General features: G+C 42.1%; 1 protein-coding gene across 32 annotated transcripts in view; it reads left to right on the forward strand.

Annotated features, from left to right (window-relative positions):
• The first annotated feature begins 1,017 nt into the window (after positions 1 to 1,017).
• Positions 1,018 to 24,836, forward strand: part of LMO7 (LIM domain 7) — a 195,654-nt gene continuing 171,835 nt past the window's right edge. For all 32 annotated transcript variants that reach the window (XM_059042035.2, XM_067016466.1, XM_067016468.1 and 29 more), the window contains exon 1: positions 1,018 to 1,354. In XM_059042035.2, coding sequence (XP_058898018.1) covers positions 1,256 to 1,354 — 99 coding nt within the window. In that variant the 5' untranslated portion in view covers positions 1,018 to 1,255. The remainder of the gene's footprint in view (positions 1,355 to 24,836) is intronic.

Genomic DNA, 24,836 nt, shown 5'->3' on the forward strand with positions numbered 1-24,836 from the left:
CGTGTGGCCCGGATAGGGCTTCAGGAGCATGAAGCGAGATTCCAGGGAGCCTAGACAGACGAGCAGGTCCTTTCCGGAGATCTGATTTCTGTGGGAAAAGAACCCGCGTAAGGCAACCCTTGAGCCTCCGACCCTCCGGTTCTGCGCACCTACCCAGGCCCCCTGCGGATGGTGAATAACCCGTCACCTTACTGCTCCCTAAGTGTTCCCAGACCACGCAGGGTGGCGGGTGTGACGCTCAGGGTGAGGGCGGGAGAATGCTGGGTTCCCCTCCTCTCCGACCCTTCGCGGAGGGATGGGGCCTGAGTGGCAGGTATCTTCCACCTCACCCACCTGGAAGCGAAGAGGAGAGGGGCTGGCCCAGGCTGAGGGAAATGGGCCGCACATGCCAAGGCCAGTACCCTCACCTGCCGCCAGGAGAGCTCTGGCCGCGGCAGGGGGCGGAGACCCGGGAGTGCGGACGTCCTCACCTGGCGGCGGGGCAGGCGCGCAGCGGACTCCGCCGGAGAGGGAGCGGCGCGCTGTGAAGTGGGGCCGCGGGTGCGGGCGGCAGGCCGGGCCGCGCTCCGCCGCGGGGGACGTTTCTTGGCTGGGAAAGGTGCAATTGTGAGCAGCTATTCCTGGTATGTCAGGCGGGCTGGGCGGCCGCGAGCCCTGGGGGCGCCACTTGCCGGGGCCTCGGCAGAGGGAAGGCGGCCAGGCGGCCGGAGGCGGGAAGGATGCGGACAGGATGCGGGCGCGGGGGCGCATCTCCTCCAGGCGGGGCCGCGGTCCGGCGGGCGGCGCGGGAGCGGGTGCGTGGCCCGGGCCACGGCCTCCTGGCGGACGGTGGCATCCCCTGGGCCAGACTGTGCGACCACAAAGGCCGCTGCGGCCGGGAGCCCCCGGGCGCGGCGGGGGGTAGGGTGGGGAGGACGGAAGCGGCGGCTGGGCGGCCGGGGGTGGGCGGCTGGGGTGCGAGGGGGCGGGGCATTCCGGGAGGGCGGCGGCCGCGCAGCCACTGTTGAAGTCCAAACAGTCCTCGGGGCCGGTGCCGCGCGCCGCCTCTGTTATCCCTCTCCGCCTCCCGCGCTCCGCCTGGGTCTCCGCGGCGTTTTCAGGAGTTTAGAGAAAGCCCCGGCTTTAAGTTCTCGTGGGTTCGAAACTTTATCGAACTGCAGGGCGCAACAAAGGGTCAGAGAGCCCGGGCGTCTTGTAGCCGGAGCGAGGCCGGCGCAGCGGGCCGGACGCACTCCCGCCTTTCCGCGCACCCACTATGTCTCTCTCTCCCCCTCTCCCCCTAGTTCTGGAAGTGATGGAGGAGGTGGAGGCCGACTGCGCCCTAGCGTTCGCCGAGGCCCAGAGATGGGTGGAGGTGAGTGCCTTTACTCCTCTTCTTTCCGCACGAGTTGGCGGCCTCGCGGCCGCTCCTGCCACTCTGCTTTCAGCCGCCTCCCGGACCTTAGCTGGCGCAGCGCCTCAGGCTGGTTCGCTCAGCGGTTTGGGGGACTTTGCAAGTTCTGCGCCTCCTATGATTTAACGTCCAGCGAAGCTTAGCGCTGCCCTCCCCCGCGACGGTCTCGCTGGCTTCCCACGAGCTCCTCTGCCGGGACAGAGTCGAGAGCTTGGCCCCGCGGATTTGGGGACCGCGCATCTCTGTGGACCAGCCCACGTCCGCGCCAGGACGCCTGGGACGCCCCTGCTGGGCAGAGACGGCCCAGGGTCCTCGGGAGCGTTTCTTTGGGGTAGCTAGAAGTGGAAATGCCTGAAACATAGCTGCCTGAGCAGCGTTTTGTGTGTTGTGTGGGAAGGCGGTTGGAGGAGGTTAGACACCTGTGGCGCACCTGGAGAGATGCTTTCTCCGAGGCAGCTTCCGGAGCCCAGGGTGTGTGAGTCAAGGCGCGTACGTTTTCCGAAGTCTGGCATTGATAAGACTAAGATATCCTGAAATCAATCACTCAAGGGTTGTTAGTTTCCCAGCTGTGCCTCAGGGAGGAGATCTTCCATTCCCCTCTTTACCGTTAAAAAGGAGATGGTCTCTTGGAAGTTCCTTGATCAGCTGTGCCTCAGGGAGGAGATCTTCCATTCCCCTCTTTACCGTTAAAAAGGAGATGGTCTCTTGGAAGTTCCTTGATCAACGCATTAGGGTTACGTTTGTCTGTAGAAAGTTAACACCAGGACTTCTAGCCGTTTTATTATTGGATGAAAAAGATGACTTTTATAATGATGCTAGAGAAGTCTTCCAAGCAGATGTGAATCAGGAACCAAAAGTATTGCTTTTACCAGCCTTGCAGCCATTTACGGGTTATTGATGCCAATTGCTGGTCTACGCAACGTATTTAAAAATTCAAATTAGGTTTAAAGATTATTCCATGGAAAAACAATATATTCAAGAATCCCAAAGCAAACAGTACTTTAAAACACTTCATTTCTCCTTAAAGAAATAAATTATGTATGTGGAAAAAAAGATAAACTGTAAATGTTATGTTTTTCACGCTAAAGGAAAGTGAATGTATCATTACCCACTAGACAGCGGCGAGGGGTGGAGATGGGGGGGCGTCTAAGAAATTAGCTTTGCCGTCTTTTTGTACTGAAACTTGAGCTGGTTTGAAGGTGACTTAGAACGGTGTGAGGGGAGGACATGGGGAGGTTGGGAGAAGAATAAACACTGTATTCTGAATTGAAATGAGAGTGGAAAAATTCCAGCAATGTATTTAAGAGAAATAACTTCCCCCATTCATAAACCTTGAAAAGTCAAGGCTTCCAAAGGTAATTTTCCATTAGCAGTATGTGTACTGCATAATTTTAGAAATCAGACTTGCCCTTCTGTGTTTGAATGTTGAGATGGAGAGAGGGAGAAGGGAAGGAATATGGGGGTACTTTTTTGGCCATACAGGGCTCCTGTGTGGAGTTTGTATCTGCAAGTTCTGTATTTGCTTCAGGGAATCTGTGAATATGGACGATTTCACACCCTTTCCTTTTTCGGTATACAGATTTTTGAAATCTAAGCATTTTTGTGTGTGTGATAGCTTGCTTATAATTGGAGACTTCTGTGAGAAATTTGTATCTAATAAACTCTGGGGAGGTGTGTTGTGATAAAAGATACCCCGTATGCACGGTAAATGTGCTCATCTTCCTGCCACCATCCCACTCCACCCTTTTAAAGTGTGTGTCAGCAATGATTTGGCAACTCTGTAAAATGCTTTCATCATTAGCAGAAAGCCAAATCTTTCTAAAGGCTTTGCCATATAATTTTAATGTGGTTAACTCTTATGAAATTAAAATTAAGTGACTTTTTTCCCCTAGTGCCACGGGGAGCGAGGCAGTACGTTCATCGAAGATATGTGAATAATTTACATATTCACATACACTTTTGGTATACTTGGGACATGGAAGTGACAGCATTGTGTTCACTGTTAGGTTTGTGTTATTTCTCCAGCTAGTGTCCAAATTTATCTGTCTGCTTAGCTTCGCCTTTATAACGAGAGCACATATTTAAAATATTGCTCTTGCCCAAAGAAGCAGAGTGAATGAGTGTCTCCTTCCACAACCACTTAACCCTGAGAACCCCTAATTTGAGGATAAACTATTGATTCAAAAGTGTATTTATAAACTATTTTGGAAAGCAAGGAAGATTATAGTGTAAATCTTTCTCCTGCTTACTGATAGTCCTGCTCCATTTTTCCATTTCTGTCAGACTTTCTTCTACATACATTGAAGCATAAGTGGTTCATTCATATATATATATATTTTATATATACACAGTACACACATATAAACATATATGTATTATATTATGTGAATTATATCATTCATATATATGTATTTTTATATATACATATAACACAAATAAATACATTAATATATACTATAATATACATATTATGTGTATTGTATGTAATATGCATATAATATAATCTGCTACCTTTATTCTCAGCTGCAGCTTTGACCAACCCAAGGTCAGAAAACTTCAATAACCTTGTAAATCTTTGGAAGGTGACCAGAGTCCATGGCAGTATGTCTTTGCCATTTCCATTCTCCATCAGCGATTTAAAATAACTAATGTATTATTCCCACAACCAAAGTTACAGTCTTAAATTTGTTTTGTTTTGGGAGGAGGGGAAAGGGTAGGGTGAGGGCTAGTGCTTGTTATTCTGCCAGTTATTGTCATTTCATGACTTTTTGTTTATTTCAAATTGTTTCTTCGATATTTAAAAGTGTATATATACTTCTGGTTAGTTTCATATTTGAAATCAAAACAAATGTAGGAACATAACCTTTTAAGGTAATTCATCACCATGATATTGGATTATTATCTGGTTGGAAATGTGGTTTGGAATATTAATAATGTATTGAGCTAGTTTATGATTAAACACGGGTTAAAAGCCAAATAACGTAATGGTTTGAAGGCAGAGGCAGAGGGGAAGCTTGATTCTAGCAAGGTCATGGAGTGGGAGAGGAAGTGGTAGAAAATGCAGCCTGGACCCTCTAATTTTAATCCTTTTCTTCAGCACCTTTTAATTTTCTGTACCTAATAGTTGCCTCTGTCCCTCTGTTTATGGAGCATTTAAAAACCTGTGATAAGCAGACAAAATACCAATGAAATTGAAAACTGAGTATATTGCTCATTGCATTGGTTGGTCACCCGTTCCAGTTTGTGACTTAATGTTCCTATCTAGCTTGAGGTTTAAACACAGTAGTAATTTTTATGACTGGAGCGGATCAGGCTAACTTAATTCAACACCTTCCTGCTCACCTGCCCGTCCTGTTATCTCTGTGTTTGAAGTTTTCAGTATCACTGTCACCCTGTAGAAGGACCAAAGGGATGCCAACTTGAGCTCATTGCCATGCCTGGCACCAGAATGTGAATCCTTCCCCAGTTACTTCCAACTGGTCTGTTTCTCCACCTGCCCCATTTTTGTCCTTTGGGAGTTGTGTGCTGGTCATCACTTTTGTTTGCCTCTAGTGCTGAATTTTTAAAGAATCGCACTCTGTGGGTCCCCCACTGATATTTACAAAATTCGCCAAAGTGGTTTCCCTCTTTCTCTGTAAACTGCATCCCTTCTACTGGCGGTTTCCAACCTGTGGTCTGGTGTGAAAGGGTTTGCTGGGTGCACTTGAATCCTCAGTGCATACCAGTGTTGTCTGTAGACTAAATGAAGGTCTCATGATTTGTACTGTTGCTTTTCAAATGGATGTAGAGCATCCCTTCTACTGGTGGTTTCCAACCTGTGGTCTGGTGTGAAAGGGTTTGCTGGGTGCACTTGAATCCTCAGTGCATACCAGTGTTGTCTGTAGACTAAATGAAGGTCTCATGGTTTGTACTGTTGCTTTTCAAATGGATGTAGAGCGACGTAAACATGCATTTGAAAATGTTACTGAATTCATAGAAGCATTTCTGGTAATTATGTATCATTTCAATTAACAGATATTAAGCTTGAAAAGACTCTGATGGTAAAACTTTGTTTAAAATTTTAAATGTTAGAAAGCAATTCTTACACTAGCTGTTGCAATTAAAATTAGTTTTTCAGAATATAAACCTGATTTTGTTTTTTGTTTTCTGAGGAGCCATGAAAATATTTTAAAAGTCTGCATTTTCATTAAGCTGTGAAGTGTAGCATTCACAGCCCTTTTACAATCTGGTCTCCGTCTGTATATCTATCTTTATTTTTTGCTCATTTTCTCCATTACTATTTGCATAGTTGCCAGATAACATAGACATTAAAAGCACAGATTTGTACAGATATCCCCAGAACTTATTTATCTTATAACTAGAAGTTTGTACCTTTTGACCACCGTCATCCAATTCATGATGACTGCAATTAACACTGCTGTACAGTATATTTGAAAGTTACCAAGAGAGTAAATCTTAAAAGTTCTCATCACAAGGAAAAAAGTTTTTTGTAACTATATGAGGAGATGGATGTTGACTGAGCTTACTGTGGTAATCATCTCACAATATATGTCAAATTGTTAGGTGGTACACCTTTAACTCGTACCAAGCTGTGTGCCAATTAAATCTCAATAAAGCTGAAAAAAAACCCAAAACACCGTTTTGGAATCAAATCATTGTTCAAGTCCTGGCTCAGCTTCTTAAATGCTGTCGGCCTCAGTCAGGGTTCTTCCTTGAGCCTCCAGTGGTGCTTACGCCAGTTGAATGAGATGCTGACTGGAAAGGAATTATTGCTCACTAATCCTTGCTTGTGTTTCCCCGCCCCACACAGGGTGCTGTTTTCTCACCTCCAGGCTGTTGTGTGTGGAATGCCTGTTATTCCTGTTTACCTGATGTGTGTTGCTCCTCTGCATTCTTCCATGCTTGGGCTCTACAGTCAAGCTTTATGTGAAGCCTTTTCTAGGCCACCAAGCCTCCACCCCACCCATTCCTTCCTTATCACTATTGCTTGTATGGATTTTTCTTTTTTCTCTCTGTGGTATAATTACAAACATTCTTCCGTATTAGACTAGGCGCTAACTGAGGGCAGGAACGATAGCTTGTCTTTTGCTTGAGGAATTTGGCACAGTGCCAGGTAAACACTTGTTGAGTGAATGTACAATCCTAAGGCTGGAGCTTTAACGAAACCTAAGGACCAGGACTCTTTCCTTCTCCCAGTGGAAATGTGCATCAGTGTCCAAAGCTGAGCTTGTTGCTTTGGCAGTTGGTTGGGACCAACTACAAGATATGCCTTCATCTGGGTGCCGGTGTGTACTTACCTATTTACTCAGTATTTCCTCTTCTGCCCCAACCCTGTTCCTGAGTGATGTCACTCTACTCCTGCCTTTTAGTTACTGGTTTCCCTCATGGGGACTTACATTCAGTCGTTCTGTTATCCAGAAAATGCCTATGAAGTGCCTACTCTGCACCAGGCACTTGCTGGGCTGACTGATTCAACTGCCAATTCTTTAGTATCTTTCTAGGACCTCCAGACAGAGTGCACCCCATGAGGAACAGGTATGCAAACAGACCCTGCAGCGCCATCAGATAATTGCTGTGATGGAATTTTGCCTTGTGTGTAGTGATGGCATTTGGGAGGCAGCCTGAGCTCACAGAGGAGGCAGCACTTGAGTCGAGGCTGGAGTGGGGCTAAGACCTTTGCCCCCTGAACTAGAGCACTGTGACTTTGTAATTTGTTGAGAGGTCTTCAGGTTGCCTACAGCACAACTTTCAGGAGTTGGTTGGAGAGGTTTATTTATTTTTATTTTTTACATTAAAAAAAATTTGTTTATTTATTTTTGGCTGCGTTGGGTCCTTGTTGCTGCACGTGGGCTTTCTCTAGTTGTGGCAAGCAGGGGCTACTCTTTGTTGCAGTGCGTGGGCTTCTCATTGAGGTGGCTTCTCTAGTTGCAGAGCCTGGGCTCTAGGTGCGTGGGCTTCAGTAGCTGTGGCTCGCGGGCTCTGGAGTGCAGGCTCAGTAGCTGTGGCGATTGGGCTTCGTTGCTCCGCGGCATGCGGGATCTTCCCAGACCAGGGCTTGAACTCGTGTCACCTGCACTAGCAGGCAGATTCTTAACCGCTGCGCCACCAGGGAAGCCCCAGAGTAGTTTATTTTTGTTCAGGTAAACTTTGTACGCAGTGAAATGCATAGATTTTAAGTGTAGAGTTGCAGGATATACCTTTTTGTCAAATGTATAGGCCCATGTACCCAGCACCCCAATCAAGATATTGAATATTTTTACCACTCAAGAAAGTTTCCTTCCAGAAGGGCACATCTGTCTTTACCTCTCCACTCTTCAGATTTCTAGCATCATAGATTTCTCAGGGCAGTTGTGAGCAGCCAAGGAGTGTCTTGATGTCAATTGGTTTCTTTTTTCTTTATGCAGCATCTTACTGTTTCGTAAACACATCCTCTTTATTTAGCAAATAAGAAAGGATCCTAGGACAGGAGGGGTGGTGAGAGATGAGGGCGTTCACAGAATTCTCTTGGGAAGGAACTGATTCACACAAAGAGGAACCAGGGCAGAGATGCCGTTAGAATAGCTTGATTCCAGGAAGGGTAAACAGATATGACAAGGAATTTCCTGAGGAAGTGGGAGGATTCTAGCAGTGTCAGTCATTCTGGATCCTTCCAATGTACTGGTACACTGAAAGCTAGAAGTGGACCTCTTCTTAAAGTGGGGGAAAATACTAGGAACTGGTACCTTTAATAAAAGAGTGTTCTTGAACTGGCTAGAGAAATGAACTCCCTGGGCCAAAGGAAATGAATGATTTTTTGGTTCTTGATACACATCATCAAGTCTCTGTGAAAGCTTTGTGCTAATTTGCAGCCATGAGCAGAGGCTGCTCTCATTATTCTGGCCAGAATTAGAAATTGTCATTTGCATTTTCCCTCTAAATAAATAGATGAAAGATGTACATTCTACTTTTTCTTAGGTCACTAATGAAGTTAAACATTTGTCTAACCGATGACTCATTGGGTTTTCTCCAGTGAGGAAGGTTGAAGCTGAAACTGGGAGGGTTCTACCTCCTCTAAATGAGGTCACAAAAGGCTCAGAGGGCCCCTGGCCTGGTAAGGTAAGTCTCTAAGGTCATAAGCCAGGGTAGGGCCATCGAGGAAGCATCCCCTGAGTTGTCTCACTTTGCTTTTGGGTTGTTTGGAGATAGGCCTGTTGAGTTCTGAACACAATTATGAGATAAAGAATGGAACACTTGGCTGTTTTGAGGAATTCTTAAAGCTTCTCCGAGGCTGAGAGAGGAGTAATTTCCCCGGTGTGTGAAAGGAAGTGTGCGATCCGTTCAACCCCTTGGGCTCTTGGCCTTCTCTGCAGTGCTGCAGGGCGCCCTCTGGACGCCTAGAGGGCTTTGGGTGATCAGGGATTTCTACTGAGACTAACTGGCTCCTTTTTTCTCCTTCCTTTCAAAATCACTTCTCAACGTAACACCATTTGAATTTTAGAAAAGCACTGGTTTTGAGACGGTGAGTTAAGAAAAACCGAGCAACATCAGCACATGCACCCGACTCTTCTCGTTCGGAGAAATAGATTGTAGGTGAACACTTCCATCAGTTACATCTGTTATCTGCAGATTGAATTGCCATATTGTTCCTGTGCCCTACAGTCCCTGACAGACAGTTCTCAGGTTCTTGTTGAACAAATGAAAGTTTTGTGTCCAGTCAAAAGGTTGGCTGCTTTAATTGATGTCTGTAGATCTCCTTAAATCTGTTAACCGTCAAAAATGTATGTGAGCCCGAGGAAATGATAAACTATGTGTTGTACCCGCGTTGACTCTTTCCAAAGGTAATTGTCGGGTATGTTTCTTTAAAAACACTTTTGATGTACTCAAAGCTCTCAATAAGGATGATACCTGTCATGTATGCACAGCTTTGAAAACAGGTTTAGCACACTCACCCTGCCACTTACAGATGAATCGCCTCACGGCCCCATAAACAGCCTTTGCGAAGACTGTAAAATCCTCCCTGATAGGCTTCTCGAAGCCTGGTTCTAATTCCCGGGTACAGGATGCTCAGTTTGGTGCTTAACGTGTGTTTAGATGATAGTGCGCAGCCCTAGACATCACACCTGTCTTTAAGTACCTGGGGGAGTGTCCTAAGGAGAGAAGATAGAAAAGTCTTCCGTGGGCTTAGAGGGTAGAACGGGTAATAACTGATTGAGCGCAAGGAGACTTTTGACTCAAGTATTTTAAAGACCCTTCTATAAATAAAGAGCTGTCCTACACCAGAATGGACTGACTTGAATGGTGGGTTACCTCCTAGTGAAGGTTTGACAAGAGTAGGTAAGTAACTGACAGTTAAAGCAACTAGTATTTATTTTTCTAAGTATGTGGAAGACATGTGGCTAGAGCATCATACACATGCTCTTATAATGAAGGACTATGATTACCCAAACGTGTGTGTGTGTGTGTGTGTGTGTGTTTCCAGATGAGGAAAAAGAAGGGTGAGAGGTAAAATAATTTGCTCAAGGAAACACTAGAACTAGTAAGTGGTGGTTGGGGATTTGAACCCAAGCAATCTGACTCTTAATGAGTATATGCCATTGTTCAAGAGGGACACCGGTCGGTAAATCGTGGTGAAGGATTTATAAGTCAGGAAGATAATGGGCTGTCAGTCTTCATTCCATCTAAAGCTGTAAGATTAGCTGCTTTCCGTTTATGACAAGTCCTCCACACACAACAGGTTCTGTCTTGTGATGTTAGTGCCTGGAAGCTCATGATCAAACATTATGTAAGCTACAGCACTGCTAACAGACACTCTTGAGTAATTTCAGACTTTAGGTTTGTATGTTCTGGTGTATCTAAGTGCTCCATAAACTCTTGAAAGTGTTACAGAAGGGAAACATGGTTATATGATGATGCTGAGTTGGAGATTAATTATATCTAACTAGTTTCTTCTCTAAACAATTTATAAAATTCCCAGTTTTTTCTCGTATACTACCTGATTTTAAGTAGTACAAGGTACACCAAAATTGTACAGTATTTTACTGTATAGTGCTTCGAAATATATGTCATAGTTTTGATGAGGATACTTTCTAGTTAGTGTTTTAGACTTGTAAGGACTGAAGCCAAGGTCATGATCAAAGATTTTGCATTCTTGACTAGATTTAAATTTGACTTAGGTGTCTGAGCTGGGAAGGAAATACCTGATTTATTTTATTATATCACCATTTCATAATATTCAAAGGAAGGGTGGTTGTTACCAACCTTGTTACAAAGTTTGATTCCGGAATGCTTTCTCCTTAGAGTTTGGGGTCTCTCATTCTACCTGAGGAAGGAGAAAATAAGCATTTTACCTTTACTTCTTGAGTGGTATCTAATCAATTTGGAATTTTACCCTATTGCCTAAAAACACATCATCCATATATCAGTAGCATCAGACGTAGTTGGCCACACCTTCCTTCTTGAAACATTTTCTTCAATTGCCCTCTGGGTTTTTCTCCCATTTAACTTGATATTTCGGATTTCCCTTTGCTGAATCCTAATTATTTGGGTAAATATTAGAGTGCCCTGGGGTCCATTCATCTTTCCATGTTGTCTCTTCTTTGTCTACAGCCTCTCCCCTTGCGGCTGTTATCAGATCCATAGCTTTGTACACCTTCTGTGTGCTGATAGCTTCCACATTTATATTCCTGACCCTGACATTGTCTCTAACACCCCCCCTCATATATGTATGTGTATACCCACACACACAGTCTCAAGATTTCCAATTGTAGGTCAAATAAGCGCATCACACTTTGTTCAAAACAAAATTCTTAGTTCCTCTCCCTCCTTACCACCCACCTACTCATCCCCTCAGTGTTTCGCATTTTAGTAAATGGCACCACCGTTCACCCCCTTGCTCAGGTTCCCAACTTCGAAGTCACTGTTGCCTCCTATTTTTATCACACCCCACATCCAGTCTGTCAAGAAATCCAAGTGGCTGTATCTCCAGATACACCCAGAATCTGACCACCTCTTACCATGTCCATCATCACCTCCCTGCTTCCAAAGTAACAGCCAGGTTCCTCTTAAAAAAAGTGAACCAGAGATTGTACATTCAACTCTTGCCCTCTCTTCCCTCCACAACGGCTACCATTACATTGAGAATAAAATCTGAGTTTTAAACCCATGGTCTCCAGGTCCCCACATGACCTATTCCCTGTTTGCCTATCTCCTCTCTGCTCCCACTCTCCCATCTTGCTTGCCATGCTCCAGTCATCCTGGCTTCCTGCTATTCCTTACATGTGCAAAGAAGGTTTTTATTTTAGGGCATTTGCATTGCTGTTCCTTCTGCATGAAAGCATTTCCTTCACCTATTCAGATCTCAGCTTAAATGATACCTCCTCCTCCCTGTCTCCCTTTCTATAAAATAATCAGCCCTGTGACCCCATACTCTTATATTTCATAGCACTTAGCATCACTTGCTGTTGGATGATATATTTTTTGGTGTGGCTGTTACTCCCACAAGAATATGAGTGTTTTTATGTGTTTTCAAGCCTTGAATAGTGCCAGGTATTTAGTAGGCACTCAATAAATGGATAAATAAATGGATGAACAAATGTCTTTTAATTCTTTACAGTTGATGTCTTTCTCACTCTGATATGACTGACTTTCAGGCTGTGCTTCTCTCAATAAGTCAAGTTGGTTTTGTTATATCAGGGTTTTGTTGGTTTTGTTTTTCTTGTTCAAGTTCAGTTCTGGATTGAGCAAGTTCAAAGCATGTTTTTCAAAAACAAGTTTAAACCATGTAAAATTGACTTTGCTCAACCAATTGTAAAGATGCCCAAAGGTAAGCAAGTATCATAAGGTAAGAAACATCCTGGAAAATTTGAAGATGAGCCTCCTTAGCTGAATATCCTGCACTGGGGACAATGCATCGTCATGAAACTCTGGGTTTTAGTCATGAAAAAGATCTTACAACTCCCTGACTGGTGTCCTCCGGCTTGAGCGTGGACCATCCCCAGGAGTTAACTGGAGACAGAGCAGAAGAAAACAGCTTTACCTTGTTCAAAAACAAAAGAAAATAATTAAAAATTTGAGAACAAAAACACTTCTTTCTGTCCCATCTCAGACATCTGAGTCTACTTCATGCTTTCCCAGTGCTGCACTTTATACCACTTTTTTCAGGAATCGTTCTGAGATGGCACGTAAAGCTGAGAAGCGCAGGTTTCCAAAGGAGCTTCATTCAGAAATGAGGGAAAAAGGGAAGCTGAAACTTTTTGTCTGTTTTTATGCAGGCCGACTTTCTCTTAAAGTGCTTTTAAAAAATTATTCCTCCTAGCTGTCATGTGGATTAAGTGATAGTGCTCTTTTCATAAATAGAATTTTTTATTATGTACGTTTCAGGTGGACAGCATTATAAGTCGACATCTGTATACACTGCACAGTGATCATCAGCACAAGTCTAGTTACCATCTGTTAACTATAATTTCTTTACAGATGAGAAAAGAGTGACTCAGAGAAGTAGAGTTTCTTTCCCAGCACTGCCGATACTGTTAAAACAAGTGTTTGAAGTTCTGTTTTTCTATCAGAAGAACTCAAGCTCTCAACCATTTCCTTCACCTTCCTCTGTTCCTCTTCCTCTTTTATGACTGTACCTGCTGTTTTGGCACGTACACGCTCTGTTGTACTGTTCCGTATGTCTGCCTCTGTCTCTCTTTTTTTTCTTATTTCACAATTAAAAAGCATAAGAAAGTGCTTAGACTTAATATAAATGTGATGTAAATTCACACTAAGATGTAAGTAGATACTGTTGAATAACCTCCTGCCTTTGGGATGAGACGGGCCTAGAGACAGCATGTGTGTGTGCGTGTGTGTGTGTATTGAGGAAGGGGAGGGTTGGGTACTGGCTTCGGTGGTTCTTCGTGGGGCTCGTCCTGGCAGGGAAGAGACAGTCCCAGGGCAGCATGGGGATAAGTGTGAACGTGTTGGAGAGCATATCTCTGGGGAGATGGGGGAAGCATTTGGAAGCTCTTAGAGAAGGTCCTTCTGGAGCTGGACCAGAAAGACGATGGACCACAGCGTGCAGGGCAGTTGAGTTGGGTAGTTGGCGTGAGCAAGGGCCTCTTGGATTGTTCTGTTGGCAGGACAGAGAAGCTCATAGGCTACTTAGCGTGGAAGGTGCTTATTTGAAGGTAGTGAGAATTTCAAGCCCAAATTGTGGATAAAGAAGTTAATTTTTTTTTTTTCCTGTGAATGTCATGTCAGGTGATGTTGGAACCCGTGGGACAGAATGGGACAGTGGAGGGGAAAGACCATATCACCTAGAAGATCAAGGTGCCTGCCTTGGGAGTCAGTGTCTTTTGTTAAGAGGAAAGGAAGAGGAAAGAGAGGTTGTGGTCCAAATGCAAGGCAGAAAACTAGGAGGGTGTTAGGGACCCTAAGGGAAGTGTTGTTTCCATGAAAGGTAGAAAGGAAGAGGATTGTCAGCAGTGTTCAGGACTAAAAGAAGTGATCAAGGGCAAAGAAAATGGAAAAGGGCCATTGAATTTGGCAAGAGACGTCTCTCACTTGTTGAAAATAGAGCTTTGGCTTGTTAATGCGAGAGCCAAATGAAGCCTCAGCAAATCCTTCTGGGAAGTCTCAGTATAGGCGTGCGAGTGCCCTGAGAGAAGAGGTAGGGAGAGCTATTCAAGAAATCTAGATTCTCTTTACTCGTGTTAACAAATCCACTCCTTACCCCCAGCTTACATATACTAAAGGTTCAAACCCTTCATACTTAGGGGAAGTACACTCTAGGACAACAGGTCCGGAGGCATCATTGTGGTCTCTACATGAAGTACTAAAGTTGAAGCATACTGTTCTCTTTTAGAAATCTGTGCCCTTCACGTGCTGAAGATCATCTGGAAGCCATTTTAATCTCCTCAATTCATTTCCTGTTTCCTTAGCAGGGAAAATGTCTCTTTTATCCTCAGGGTTTTTAGCTGATAATAACTTGGTGAAGTTACTTTGTTTACGGTATTTAGAATAAGTATATATATATATTTTTAACATCTTTATTGGAGTATAATTGCTTTACAGTGGTGTGTTAGTTGCTGCTGTATAACAAAGTGAATCAGCTAAACGTATACATATATCCATATATATCCCCATATCCCCTCCCTCTTCAGCCTCCCTCCCACCCTCCCTATCCCACCCCTCTAGGTGGTCACAAAGCACCGGGCTGATCTCCCTGTGCAATGCGGCTGCTTCCCACTAGCTATCTATTTTACATTTGGTAGTAAATGTAAAATAGATATTTGGTAGTTATTTTGGTAGATATTTGGTAGATATTTTACATTTGGTAGTGTATATATATCCATGCCACTCTCTCACTTCGTCCCAGCTTACCCTTCCCCGTCCCTGTGTCCTCAAGTCCGTTCTCTACATCTGCGTCTTTTATTCCTGTCCTGCCCCTAGGTTCATCAGAACTTTTTTAAAAGAATTTTTTAGATTCCATAAATATGTGTTAGCATACGGTATTTGCTTCTCTCTTTCTGACTTACTTCACTCTGTAGGACAGTCTCTAGGTCCATCCACCTCACTGCAAATAACTCTATTTTGTTTCTTTTTATGGCTGAGTAATATTCCATTGTATATATGTGCCACATCTTCTTTATCCGTAGAATAAATATAAATAGTTTTGATTTAGTGACTCTAAGAAGCTTAAGGTCATATTAACCAGAAAACAGATGGTAATAAAAGAAATAAAACTTTTAAATATAGATGCACATCGTTTCCATGAAGGTGTACATTTTTGGCCTGTTGGGTCTGCTTCTTTGTTTAGCGTGGTCTGGTGGCGCGAGTGGCAGGGTTTGCGGTAGTACTGTATAGGCATAGCTCGTACACGGCAGGTCCCAGAGTAAAAGGTGTGACATGGACAAGACACGTAGCATCCCTAGGCCTAAATTCTCACTACTGTAAAGTGAGGCTTGCAAGGTGGTGATAAGGTTTAAAAAAAAAAGAAATTTGGGAGATGTGTAGTTTACTCAACAAAGTGTCCTTGTTAGTATTATTATTCTACTTGCATCTGTATACAGTCAGAAAACAGATGATTAATTGATGACTTTTTTGGTCTTCCCTAGAATGGCTAATTTTTATGGACATGTGTGTACGTGAGTGCATGTGCGTGTGCCTGTGTGTGTGTGTGAATCTCACAAGGCACTTAGATAACTTGCTGTGTATTCTAACCTCTGGTTTTCAAATATGGGTCTTTATTAAGTTCTTCTATATTGTTCTTAAGCTGCGATAAAAATCCTTTCATTTATAAGGACTTGAAGTCAGAATGAACAAATGCCTTACAAGTAATGAATTGTTTCTTTTTGTTGTTGTTTTTACTTTTTTTTTTTTTTTGGCTGTGCTGCACAGCCTGCGGGATCTCAGTTCCCCACCTAGGGATGGAACCCCGGTGGGTTTGGCAGTGAAAGTACAGAGTCCCAACCACTGGACCACAGAGAATTCCCTGAATTCTGTTTCTTGATGATACTTCTGTCATCATCATCTCTTTAGGGACCCTCAAGTTCATTTTAGCACTTCTTTGCTATGGATTCTTTCCTGTCAGTGGACCTACAGTATAAATCTAAGGCTGGTCGACCTGCCTGAGACCTTTTAAGTTGAAGGAAGAGAATTCCATATTTATTGCACTGTTGAAAACACTGCCATATATTCTGTCATCACTGCTGCTTTCGCTTCAGCTACTAGTTTCAGATCAGAGAGAAGGGTATGTAGATTACGTGCATGAAGATTCTTTTTCACGTAAATTGTTTTTTCCAAGTCTCTCTGCATTACTGTTATTTCAGTTATTCTTTGTTCTTCATGCGTCTTTTTTATCCTTTAAGTTACTTTTCATGTTTTGTGTGTGTCTTTGAGTCATCTCATTAATTTCGCTTTTCTCCTGTATTCAATTTGGAAGAGGCAATTGTTAAGATCCTTCCAATAAAGACACTTTTTGATGTCATCCTAAAAATGAGCCTAATGAGCTATTTTAGAAAAGAGAAGCTTTTACCATTTCCATGAAGAAAGGAAATGCATTTTTAGGTGTTTTATTCAAAGGATAACATTATACAACTGCTTGTTTTTAAGCCAATTTGCAAACATATTTAGACTTGGAAAATGCTTGTAAGTCCTGAAAGGTGTCACTTGCCAAATAGCTGATCCTTTTGAAATTAGGCCTTAACTTCTGGGGAAAAAATGTGGTTGACAGCCCCACTGCAATTTACAGTAATCCTTTTTGTGGAGGAAATGAATCTTCTTGGCTTGATAAACTCCAGATGAGTTTCTGGCTCCTTGATTATTACCAAGTCATTTAAAATTAAGGTTTCATTTTTCAGTTTAGGTACAGCCACCCTCTCTGTGCTTGTAATGGCCAATGTGATGTTAAAATCCTTTGCACAAGTGAAGCATTTTGGGGAAAAATTACATTTGGTGGGTCATTTTGGGGCACAAGCTTATAATGTGCCTTAAGGAGATCAAGTTGAAGACCCATAGAAAGTTCTGTTGGTGTCATAAAGGAGAATTTTCTTGGAAGCCCACCTAAATGTTTCTACTTAACTTTTCATCAGTCACCCTTTTCTGCAAAATAGTCTGAAAAATGTAGCTGGACACGTAACTGCTCCCAACAATACGTTAGTTTCATTACTAAGGAAGAAGAGTTTGACAATGAAATCTCTGCCATACTTACTTTCTTTTTTTTTTTTTTTTTTTTTTTTTTTTTGCCGTACGTGGGCCTCTCACTGTTATGGTCTCTCCCCTTGCAGAGCACAGGCTCCGGACTCGCAGGCTCAGTGGCCATGGCTCACGAGCCCAGCCGCTCCGCGGCATGTGGGATCTTCCCAGACCAGGGCACGAACCCATGTCCCCTGCATCAGCAGACGGACTCTCAACCACTGCGCCACCAGGGAAGCCCTAGTGTCTTAGCTCTTTGAAGATATTATAATTTTTTTTCCCCTTACTCCCTGCATTGTCTGTGTCTTCCAAGCTCCTTTTCTGTTTTTTCCCTTTTGGCTTTGGTCTCTTTTAAATTGGAAGTTTCTGTTAAACCTCTGATGATCATTGTCTAACTGCTCTGTAGATTTTCTGTCAATTTCTGTATATGGAGCCATGTTCCTCACTACCCTCCCTACCCAGAGGACCCCGTTGCCTCTAGACTCTGATTCTTTCCTGGAGGAACTTGCCTGCTTTGGTTCTGCACTATGCCTCTGCATGTCCTGCAGTTGGAATTTCCTCCATTCTGTTTGGTTGGTTACCACTCCTCCACCTACTTTCTACGTCCAAATGTTTGTTCACAGTTTTCTTCTACTGTTGTCTCTTTTTGAATTCCCCTTGTCTTTGTGGATTAATGCCTTAAATTTCTGTGCTGTCATTTTGGTGAGGTTTTGGGAGGCAATGGAGAGAAATGTGTAGCCAGTTCATTGTTTTCAAGCAGAAGTCCTGTGTGTGTGTGTGTGTGTGTGTGTGTGTGTGTGTGTGTGTGTGTCTACAATAGAATAAAAGAGTAGAAAAACATGGGTTGAATGATGGTTATAATGATTGCCTAGGTGAATTTCATACTAGTAAAATAAATGCCACCTTATATACATTTTTAAAGAATCCTATCTTATTGTAAAATTAAATTGAGGGGGCTTGTATAAATCTTAAATACATACACTGTAATGAGGCAAAATTTAAATCACAAATAAAGGGATAGTGAATGCAGGACAAGCAGAAAATGAACATAAGAAAGATAAACTAAAGCCACAGATGAGTTGCAGTTTCTGCTATGTTTTCTAATACCTGTGCTAGTAATAGGTCATAAACTTCATCTTTGTAGCAGTCAGTTCAGAGACAGAATCTTGACCCCATCCGTGCCTTTCACAGCCTGGCTTTTATGCATACTCTTTCACTCACCTCTGAAAAAACTTGGCCCTTCAAGGGAAAAAAAAGGAAGTTGACATGAGTATCTAGGTTCTAGTCACTTCAAATAACTGCATCCTACAAAGAAGAGAACGGAAGATCAGAGAGCCTGAAGAGCAAGCCATCCTTCCAATCCTGGCTTCGGTCCTGCTGAACTGTCTGCGACATCACAGTTGCTTCCAGTGACACCCTCCTGTGAATGTTTCCCTAAATGAGAACGGCACTTCACTTGTTATAATTAGTTGTTTGTCTCTGCTACAAGCTTCTTCCTCTTTTTACTGAAGATTTAATATTTATTTTATTTGTTCCCAGTTTTATTGAGATATAATTAACATATAACTTTGTACTACTTTAAAGAGCACAACACAATGATTTGATATAAGTATATTTTATGAAATGATCAACACAGTAAGTTTAGTTAACATCCATCACCTTACATAGGTACAGATATTTTTTCTTGAGGAGAGCTTTGAGATCTACTCTCTTAGCAACTTTCAAATATACAAAACAGTATTGTTAATTGTAGTCACCATGCTGTACACTATGCTGCAAGCTTCTTGAGAGGAGTTGCCAAACCACCTAGGGCCAAGTACAGTACCTGGACCCTTAATGATGGCTCAGTAGAATTTTCCTGAAAGAAAAAAGTGTTGAATAAATTTAGTGCTTTGCACATAACACTGGTACTATAAATCCTTACTGAATGAGACCTGCGACTTGGTGACTTAGACATGTAACCTCTGGAGGAAAGAAATGCTGGGGCAGAGAAGGAAAGCTATCAGTACAACTGGAAACAGTGTGTAATGGTGCTGGTATTTTGTGGTTAAAGGGAGTGTACTCCAAGTCTCTGGTGACAGAGCCCAATAAATAGTTTTCTGTTACTCTAGTGAATTTAGACCTGTAATTCTGGCATCATTCGTCAATAAATAATTCACAACTTGACCTTAGGATTATTAGAGATGTTTATATAATACTCAAACATAAACTTAGGTTAGATTTTACTAATCACATAATGCACAGTGATCTTAAAGTTAGCAAATAAATAATTTAAATTCATTTTGTACTTTTTCTTTTCTTTGCAACCATGGTGGGTCTCTCTATGCAAATGTAATAGCATCATAAGACAACACAGGATCTTGGGGTTCTTTTTTTTCATATGAAAAATACCCCTTTCTCATTTTTATCATTAATAAACTATCCTCTACCCTTTCCCCAAAGAAAAAATTTGGAATGTATATCAGGATCCTAGCAGGAAACAGACCACAACTCACGTGATTCAGATGAAGAGTTTTTAAAGAAGGCAAGGTCTTACAAATGTGTAGAAAGAGGTAAGGGAGCCAATAAGAAACAAATCTGGGGCCATTGAGGAGGGCAGGCAGGTTTGAGTTTTAGTTGTGAAGTTTCTTGAGAGACAGTGGGAAGGAACAGGGGAAAAAAATACCCTGACCCTTCTCTTATTCTTTGTCACCTTCATCTGACACATCTCGTTGAACAAATCCAGTCAGAGGCCAATTGGCTCAATAACCAAGATGATGCAATCCTCAGGGGTTCAGGAGGGGGGGTGTAATCAGATCTGGCGGTTGGGGGGGAGCTAGAGAATAGATTGGGGTGGAGGTGAGAGCAAACAAACTAACCAGCATAGATTTCACCCATTCCCATCTCTTTCTTATTGTGTAGCCCAATTTTAGGTCTGGATTGAGAATTTTCCTTGTAGGATTTTGTTCTTAAGAGTCCTCGTTGAACATTATTATACATTCCAGTCTCATTCCTTAGGATCTTGGTCTATCATTATTTCTTCTTTTTTCATCTCAAGATCTCTGATACATGCTTAGATATACTTATTTCTCAAATATTTTCCTTAGGTCCTATTTTGGGTAAAAAAGTTTCTGAAGCTTTGCATATCTGGAAATGTCTTTCTGTTACCTCATGGATGAATGATTCTTTTCTGGCTAGAGTTTTAGATTGCAGGCTTCCACAGGCCTCTCATTTCTAATATAGTCGGGGAGAAGTTTTTGTAACTAGTTCTTATCTGGAAGCTTGTTATATTTTTTCGTGTAATATTTTGATCAGAAAATATCAGATTTTATTCAACTCAGTGAAATTTTATTCCATTTGTTTAATTATCGCTCCCATCTTTATTCACCTCCTTTTGTTGGTATTTAGGTCTCCAACATCTCTCCCAGAAGTCTACTCATAATCTCTGTTTGTAATTTTGCTCTGTGGCTGACATTTCTTTGAGGCCTCTGATCTTGGTAGTGCTGGTGTTGCAATTCAGCCGCTAATTTTTTTAGTTCATGCATTATACATTTTTTAGGTTACAAAAAGGATGGTTATTATTTTTTGATATTGACTTGAATTTCCTGAGGTGCTCGTTTTTTGCTCAGGTTGTCATCTGGGCCTGGCAGTAGCTCTGTTTCATTAGGAGTTGGGAAGATTTTTCTTGTTTATTCTTCCTTTGGCTTCTGGGCCCCCGTAGATATGTAGTTATTTTGCCTCGTCTCCTCATTGCAGTTCAGGTCCAGCTTCTGGGCTTCCTTGTATGATGGAGGCTTGGTGGTTTCTGTCCACGTGGTGGGCAGTGAATCTGTTGATGGGTCCTTGGTCTGTCTATCTTGAGACACCAGCAGGAAACTTCTGTGCTCTTGTGTGTTTTTATGCTCTTCTTCGCTTGTCTGGTGGGGATACATCCCTACCTGCTCTCATCCTGGGGCCTGTGGAAATTGACCGTGTTCCCGTAGGGATTCAGGTCTGTCTGTGGGTCACTTCTCCCCGGGAGCCACTCTGGTCAGAGCTTTACGCTGGGGCTCTTCCACTGTTGGTCCCCCAATTGTCTCATGCTGAAGGGGAGACAGTCCTGCAACAACTCCTTGTTTACTTGTTGGGGGCCCGGTATCTTGCCTGGAACTGTGGGTCCAGGGGAAATGTATGGCTTAGATTTGAAGTTAGGAGAGGGAAAAAGGCTGTACATATTTAATATGCTACCACCTCCACTATATTTAAAAATCTCTTAGGCTTTCTATAGATACATTATTAATATTTATCATGTTTTTGACCATCTATTCAGCAATTCACAGTGGTTATTCACCTTTGCAGTTATGTTTAAAAGTTTAACTTCAGAGTTTTTTAGTGCATAAAGATGTTTTTGCATTTCACAATCTGGACTGCAACATTTTCTCTTAAAGTATGACTTTGGCGTAAATGCAGGTTTTGTATAACTAAATGGTTGTCATAGTTATGGTTTCAGAGATGCCATGTTTAGCCTGTGGTTAGTAGACTTTAGAACGTTTGTAGTCAGTGGAGAGAAATCCTAGACAACAATTTTCATTTGGATGTAAAATGTGTGGCTCTTGGAAAGGTTACATCAATTCTGTTGGCTATGAAAAAGCTTAGTTTGGGTCTGGCACGCTGGCAGCCTTTCTAAGGACTGCCCTGTGAAGAAGATTAGACTTTAGGACCCTTCTTTCCCTTCCCTTCTTGAGGGAGATTTGATGATTGTTTCAAATAACTGTTCTGTCACCTTTTGTGAGAAAAGCAAACTCGTCCTCTGATGATTTCAAGTAGTATTGGTAGGCAGGTATACTTTTATATTTAAAAAAAAAGTAAAATTAATATCCAATTCATAGGAGCTCATCATTGGGGATAGAAATTATTACTAAAGTTTTTGTCACCCACAATTAACCTTGATTATTAAGTGCCATTTAATAATAAATGTTAGTGAGCTTCAGATTTGTCTTAAATTTTTCATGGTCATTATATTTTGTTCCTTTAGTACATTTTTCTGTCCTATTTTGGACCATTGAAGAATGGGCCCATTTTAGGGAGGGACTGATTAAAAATTCATTTCTCCTTGCACTTTATTTTGGCATTTCATAAGATTCCAGGAATATATCCATTCTCTTTAGATTTTCAAATTGTAGTTAATAGTTTGTAATATTCTTATAAAAACTGAAAAAATGTTTATCGAACACTTACTGTGTTCCACGTGATATAATTAATGGGACACAGCAGCAAACAAGTAGGTATAAGTCCCTAGCCTCGTGGAGCTTACTTACATTTTGGTGGGGGAGATAATAAATAAACGAGCTGATGTTGTATTAAAGTTTTGCTTATTGCTCCATTTTAGTGTGCTTTTTGCTCATTGTAGTTTATCCTTTCTAAAAAGAAAATTTTAAATCCCACCACGCTATCCAGAGGTATGTGTATCTTATTGATCGTTTCCAAGAACCAATTTTGATTTTATTTACTTCTATTTTTGGTATGCGTGCAGGGGATGGGATTCCTATTTCATTGTTTCTGCCCTTCTCTTTAATATCAATCTTACTTCTTGTTTCTTGGCTTTTACTCTTGCTTTTTCCAACTTCTTAAAATTCCCAGCTCATGGGGCACAGTGCCTTCAGTTATTGACCTGGGAGACCCAGTGATTGCCGTCTTGCCCCTTTTCTAGTCTCAGGGTCTTGTCTTTACTACTCTTGCTTTGCTTCAGAGCTCTCTGCTTGCCAGTGGGAGAGGGGCACCTCGGTCTCCTGAGAGGTTGTCGAGTTAACCACATTCTGTGCCGTGGGGAGAAGACACCTTTGTTTCCTAAATATGATTCCATTCATTTGTCATGATTTCTACCCCTAGAAACCCATTCCCTGGAGTTTTCGAGATTTTATTTGAGTCTCCCTCCTGAGTAGTAGAAGAGATGCCTTACGCCTCGTCAGGATTTTCAGGTGGGGAGCAGGGTTGGCTGATAAAAGGTATTTTGTAGATGGAATTTAGAATGTCAGGGAGTATGGGGTCTCCAGGAGCGCAGTTAGTTAATAATGCAAGGCCACAGACAGCTTTGCAGACTTGTATTTTGACATTTAATCTTCTCACTGTTTACTTCAAATCCCTTATTCTAAGAAGTGTCGATTATTCTCTCCAGCAGTAATTCTTCCTCCTACATGTTATTCTCCTACTTTATTTTTACCTCTAGTGTAGATAGCCATATCGTTTAGCTTTTTTTTAAAAATTGAAGTATAGCAAAATGAGTAAGTTATACATATATATTATATATTCCTATATAATGTACTATATATATTCTTTTTCAGATTCTTTTCCCTTATAGGTTATTACAAAATATTGAGTATGGTTCCCTGTGCTATATAGTAGGCCCTTGTTGGTTATCTGTTTTACATACAGTAGTGTGTATCTGTTAATCCCAAACTCTTACTTTATCCCTCCCCCCCCAACCCCTTTCCCCTTTAGTAACCATAAGTTTTTTATGTCTGTGAGTCTGTTTCTGTTTTGTACATAAGTTCATTTGTATTTTTTTTAAGATTCCACATGTAAGTTATATCATTTGATGTTTGGCTTTCTCTGGCTTAACTTCACTTAGTATGATAATCTCTAGGTCCAATGGCTGAGTAATATTCCATCGTGTGTATGTATGTATATATATATGTATCTCACATCTTCTTTATCTATTCATCTGTTGATAAGACATATAGGTTGCTTACATATCTTGGGATAGCCATCTTTTTTAAAATAGTGATTTTTGCTTGGCTTCCTTTCCCATCCTAATGTGGGAACACTTGAAGGGCTGAGGCCCTGTTTTTTTCATCTTTGTGTTTCCCATAATACTATGTGTGTGTATATATACACACACACACACATATATATATATAGTATGTGCCCCCCCAAAAAAGGCTGAGGTGTTATTAAATTAAATATTTTCACATACTAGTTTTAGACAGAAAAGGTAGCTTCTTGACATTGAATGGCCAAGAATAAAATTCACATACATGAATTTTACATGTGCTTTGTAAACTGCTAAGGGAGACCATGAGAAAGTGACTGAACTTCTCTGTGCTTCAGTTTTCTTATTGCAAAACGGTAGTCAAACCTGCTTCATGGGGTTTGGAGGATGAAATGACACAAGTACAAAGCTATTTCAACTGGAGTTTTTAAGGAATGCAGAAGACGTGGACACCAGAAGTAACGAAAAGGGCCAAATTCCAGAAAAGGTAACTAAGACACTGGGAGCACACAAAGGGATAAACAGTGACTCTGAACCAGGACCGACTTCCAACCCCTGCCTCCTGTTTCTAGTTTCCCTTCGTCCTCTTGCTGGGGAGTAGAGGAGGCATGAAAGGTGCCCCTGTGCCAGCACTGTCATGTTCAGAGTGCGTCTGTGCCCTGTCTCCTTCTATGCTTTATTTTATCTTATTTATATTTTAGCAACTTTATTGAGCTATAATTTACATCCCATAAAATCCTGTGCTTTATTAAAGATTCTTAAGCCTCCCCATTACCCTATGAAATTGTTGTCACTACATAGTGTTACCTTTACAGCTGAACCATCTTTTGTTTTTTTAAATGGGTGTGCTTCAGACCTACTAGAGCATGGACTTGAGGATATGGGGAGGGGGAAGGGTAAGCGGTGACGATGTGAGAGAGTGGCAGGGACATATACACGCTACCAAATGTAAATTAGATAGCTAGTGGGAAGCAGCCGCATAGCACAGGGAGATCGCCTCTGTGCTTTGTGACCACCTAGAGGGGTGGGATAGGGAGGGTGGGAGGGAAGGTGACGCAAGAG

Source organism: Kogia breviceps, chromosome 16, assembly GCF_026419965.1.
Source record: "Kogia breviceps isolate mKogBre1 chromosome 16, mKogBre1 haplotype 1, whole genome shotgun sequence".
Classification (NCBI taxonomy): Eukaryota; Metazoa; Chordata; class Mammalia; order Artiodactyla; family Physeteridae; genus Kogia; species Kogia breviceps.